Genomic DNA, 5,069 nt, shown 5'->3' with positions numbered 1-5,069 from the left:
CCCACAAAAGAAAACACACACACACACACACACACACACACACAGAGATTGAGAGAGAGAGAGAGAGAGAGAGAGAGAGAGAGAGAGAGAGAGAGACATCTCATTGTGGAAGTTGTAGTATGTCACAGCATGTCCCACAGTATATCCTTCTGTGGTGATTTAAATATGCTTAGCTCAGGGAGTGACACTATTAGGAGGTGTGGCCTTGTTGGAGGAAGTGTGTCGCTGTGGCAGTGGGCTTTGAGAGACCTTCCTCCTAGCTACCTGGAAGCCAGTCTTCTCCTGTTTGCCTTTGAAACAAGATGCAGAACTCTCAGTTCCTCCAGCTCCACGGCTGCCTGGATGCTACCATGCTTCCCTCCTTGATGATAATGGACTGAACCTCTGAACCTGTAAGCCAGCCCCAATTAACTGTTGTCCTGGTGTCTCTTCGCAGCAATGGAAACCCTAACTAAGACACCTTGTTTCCACACATCTTCACTTGCAAATATTCCCTGCAATGAGTCATTGGTTTGGTTCAAGATCTCTGGCTTCTGTGATACCATCAATATTGGATCCTCATCTGGACTACTCTGGTTTATCCTGTTTTTAACCTTGATCATGGAGTTCCTGAAGTTTTAGATTGGCAGAATTGGCCCTTTTGTGTGTCCCAACCATTCACTGCTGATATAGATACTGGGTAGACCAACTCAGAGCCCTGGATCTGGGCCTAGGTGACAGCTGAACTTTACTAGCCTGCCGGCTCTTCTCTATCCACACCACAAGGGCAAGCTCTCTAGCACTGCTCTGGCTAGGCCATCCAAGGTAGTCATAGACAAGAGGCAGGGTCAGCTCTTCTGCTGTCATGCCCTGGGGCTGACTTACCCACACCCATGCCTCCAGAGCCAGCTCCACAGTGATGCGCAGTTATGGTGGGAATAAGTGCAATGCCTGCCCACTCTCCCAAGTGCTACAGCTTGTGAGGGGCTGGACCAGCTCTCTCATTCTCACAACTTCAGGGGTGGCTCCCCTGTGCCTTCGCCATCAGGGCCAGATCCAGTGTTGCCCAGGCAATCTCTGTGCTCATGATTCTGGGGCCAGCTTTCCCAAAGCAGACAGGTGTGGTCCGCTCTCCTACATTCAGGTCCTCAGGCCGGCTCACCCATACCAGTGCCAGCTCCACTGTGCTGCTTGGATGAGGCACAGGGCCTGCTCTTCCTGGGCTATCACCCTGAAAGGTGGGACCAGCTATCCAAAGTGCCCCACCCAGTGAGGAGCGGGGCCGTGTCTGTACAACTCTTGAACATCCAAATGGTTCCTGGCAGCTGGCCAGACCAGGGACATCCACATGATCTTAAGTGGTAATACGAGCCACAGACGTTGACCCCAGCTGCTGCACAGCCACAGACCCAGACATATTTCTCAAAGACAGCATACAATGGACAGGCTACTCACAGCAGGCTGCTTCTCTCTACCCTCTCCTCTCCAGTTCCGTCTCTCTTCTTAATGTTCAAACGGTTCTACTTCTTTTCCCCTTCTATCTGTTCACCACATACTTGCACATTGTCCCACTGCAGGAGGGCCACACGGCCTCTGGGGAACCTCCTCTGTCTATGCTGCTGCGTGACATGAAGGCTAGCGGGCCTGTGGTGTTTACAGACCACCGTGTGCATGGCTGTGGGCGGGGTTGTGGACATCTTCCCCCTCCGACACCGAGTTGCCCGGTGGCTGGAGGGGCTCTGTGTGTCTAAGGTCCAGCTGTGCCATGCCACGGAGAGCAAGTCTGTGGGTGCCTCTCCTCACCCGCACCACATGGCAAGGGGCTCGGCAGGTCTCTGGCCTGTCACTTTTAAATTCAGCCCCATACAATTTATCAGAGCACAGAAATGTAACCACATTATTTTTTAACCACAGCCACGTGAATAGCCTCTAGCCCACGTCCTAACAGAGTCCTCCTTGTTCCCGTCTGAAACTTCGCGAGTGGATGCTCTTAGTGTCCTCGCTTCTCTCGATATTTTAGCGCTCTGACTCCCACCAGAAGGACTCATCCATCTCTTCTGCAGCATTTTACAGCCCCTCTAGGCAGCACCATCGAATTCTTCCACATTTGCTGTACAGTTATTTTCTATTTAAAACAACCGCAACCTCTCCCTTTCCTGCTTCTGATGCGTCCAGGTGTCCTCCCTACGGAGCCGGCTGTCAGTGGAGCAGACGCTCTGGAAGCTCAGGGACAACTCTCCTCCCTTCAGCCACCCGGAGCTCAAAAGTCTCCATTTCCTCTTTTAATGGTTTTGCAAACTGGATATTTTTTCAGAGAACTTGTACATGTTGTTTAAACTGTCAAATCTCATGTCCCTAAAGTAATTCATAATATTCTTGTTACTGTCATTTTATATCTGTAAGTCAGCAGTAATTCTTTTTCACTCTTGATTTTGATAGATCAGTCATCTGTCCATCTTTCTATTGCTGTCTGAGTCACGCTAGGGATTTATCAATGTTGTTGTCTTCGGTAATATCTATTTGGATTTGTTAATGTTTTCTATTGCCCCCTTTCCACTTCACTGTGCTTGTTTGAATTATAATTTCCTTTACCTATATTAGATTACTTTGTTATTTTTCTAGCTTGTTAAAGTGAAAAGTTGGGGCATAAAACCTGGCATATATTTAAATTTTTAACATTCCATTTGAACTCTGCTTTAGATATATCAAATGTTTTTAAAATTTTTTGAGAATTTTATATATGAGTATATTATATTTGTATCATATCTGTCCCTCCCCCTCCCCCTTCTCCCCCCTCTCTCCTTCTCCTCTCCCTTCCCCTCCTGTGCTCCTCTTTTGAATTCATGGCCCTTTTTTGTTAATGTATGTCACCACTGGCTATCTAAAACATGAATGTGGAAAAGAGAACAGACCAGATGTAAAAGTAAATAAATACTCTATTAGCTGAAATTTTTAGAGAAAAGAAAATGTTCTAGACTTTACTTAGGAGTTCCATGGGATCAGAGGTGGGACCTGACTGATGAGGATGAGGGGGAAACTTTGGAACTGGTGTGAATGGTCTCCATGGAGGGAGATTATGTACTCCAGGCCAGCTTGGGCCACATAGCAAAAGTCTAAATAAAAATAAAACAAGAAGTGAGTTTTTCTCACAGTGTCTTCTTAATTGCACAGTAGGGGGGAAAAACCTGCCATACACATCCCAACTAGACTTTACTGACAAAGAGAGAAGTATATTTTTCCTCAGTTTTTATTACTTATTTTGTTGGCGTACAAAGAACATTTAATTTTCATAGGCACTTTTTCTTGGCTCTACTTCATTTTGAACAAGTGTCTATTCTAAACAGTTGATGGTCCAGCCTCAGTCACTTACAAAGAACTTGTCCAAACTGATCTATAGGGCTAGCAAATCTATACTGAAAAAGTGATTGTTACCAGCCGAGTCCTGATGTGCACACAACTGGGAAATAACCCACTTCCTCACTCCGACTGAATTAGTCATTTCCGAACCACCAGGTTCTTCACAGCGGCCTTCACATCCTTGTTCCTCAGGCTGTAGATGATGGGGTTCAACATGGGGGTCAACACCCCATAAAACAAGGAAATGAGTTTGTCTGAAACATCTTGCTTGTCTGCCCCCAGTGGGTCCTTGGACTTGGGCTTCCCATACATGAAGAGGATGGTCCCATAGAAGACAATCACCACGGTGAGGTGGGCAGAGCAGGTGGAGAAGGCCTTCTTCCTCCCCTCAGCAGAGGGGATCCTCAGGATGGTGGAGAGTATGAAGATGTAGGAGACAAAGATGAACAGAACTGGGACCCCCAGGAAGATCACATTAGCCACCCCCATGCTGATCACATTGATGGAGATGTCAGCACAGGCTAGCTTTAAAACTGCCAGGATCTCACAGGTGAAGTGATTAATGACATTGTCTCCACAGAAGGGCAACTGTACTGCAAGGGAGATCTGCACCATGGAGTTGGTACCACCAGCCACCCAGGAGCTCATGGCCATGGGCACATAGGCAGCCTTGCTCATGACCACTGGGTATCTGAGGGGGTTGCAGATGGCCACATAACGATCAAAGGCCATCATGCCCAGAAGCACACACTCTGTGGCTCCCATGGCAAAAGACAGAAACATCTGCACAGCACAGCCTGAGAAGGAGATGGTCTTCCTGGGAGTGAGAAAACCATCCAGAACAAGGGGGATCGAGGAGGTGGTGTAGCAGATGTCCAGGAAGGAGAGGTTCCCCAGGAAGAAGTACATGGGCGTGTGCAAGTGGGAATCAAGGATGGTCACCAGGATGAGGACCCCGTTGCCCAGCAGGATCACCAGGTACATCAGCAAAATGAGCACGAAGAATGTCTTCTCCAGTGTTGGGTGATCTGACAACCCCAGCAAGACAAATTCAGCTACTGTGGACTGATTGGCTACTTCCATTTCTCATGTTCTCTTCCTGTCTTGAGAAAACAGAAGACAGCAAACACTTGCTCATCAGGATCAGGATGTGGGCATGGTTCTAGAACGTATAATTAAATATAAAGCCAGTGTTGAAGGGATAAAATTCATTATTAGGTTGCCTGAGAGGTCAGAATCCATTGGTTCAAGCAGGAAAAGCCTCTGATAGCCAACCATGATAGATGGGGAGGGTGGGGGGTGGGTGGGCATGATATAGTCGGGCCAGTGGGGCCGGCATGCCTGAGGGAAGCAGTATGTCTATTTATGGATGCAGGACAATATGAAAACCATGAAGGAGGAACCTGTAGGATGCTACATGGCTCCAGAGAAGGGAAGGGACATGGACTAATCTGGCTGCCCCTTCCTGTCCCCGAGCATTCCTGCACCCACCACCAAGGCTGCTGTCACTCTTGGTAATGTTAGCTATCGGCATTGTCTCTCTCTTGTAGCTCTGATTCTGTGCCCTCACAATAACATTATGATGACAAGTTAGCTTCACAGAGAGAGAATACGGTGGTCAGGCAGACTAGAGTCTAGCTAGAATTTCTGTTTGTTGCACGGTGCCTGTCCTTCATTTCTTGTGAATTTGATGGATACTGCACTTGGGTGGCACTATCAGTAGAGTCTGTGGG

At 47.7% G+C, this 5,069-nt stretch overlaps 1 protein-coding gene across 1 annotated transcript; it reads right to left on the bottom strand.

The window, feature by feature from the left end:
• Nucleotides 1–3,474: 3,474 nt before the first annotated feature.
• On the bottom strand, nucleotides 3,475–4,419 carry LOC114637169 (olfactory receptor 13C7-like). The gene has a single exon (XM_028785358.1). The coding sequence runs from the start codon at nucleotides 4,417–4,419 to the stop codon at nucleotides 3,475–3,477; it is 945 nt and encodes a 314-aa protein (XP_028641191.1).
• Between the last annotated feature and the right edge of the window lie 650 nt (nucleotides 4,420–5,069).

Source organism: Grammomys surdaster, unplaced genomic scaffold (assembly GCF_004785775.1).
Source record: "Grammomys surdaster isolate TR1022 unplaced genomic scaffold, NIH_TR_1.0 125212, whole genome shotgun sequence".
Taxonomy (NCBI): domain Eukaryota; kingdom Metazoa; phylum Chordata; class Mammalia; order Rodentia; family Muridae; genus Grammomys; species Grammomys surdaster.
Note: the sequence above shows the minus strand (reverse complement) of the source record. Positions and strands in the feature narration are given on the sequence as shown.

Coding starts and splice junctions, on each gene's coding strand:
- LOC114637169 (XM_028785358.1), bottom strand. CDS start 4,419: ATGGAAGTAGCCAATCAGTCCACAGTAGCTGAATTTGTCTTGCTGGGG.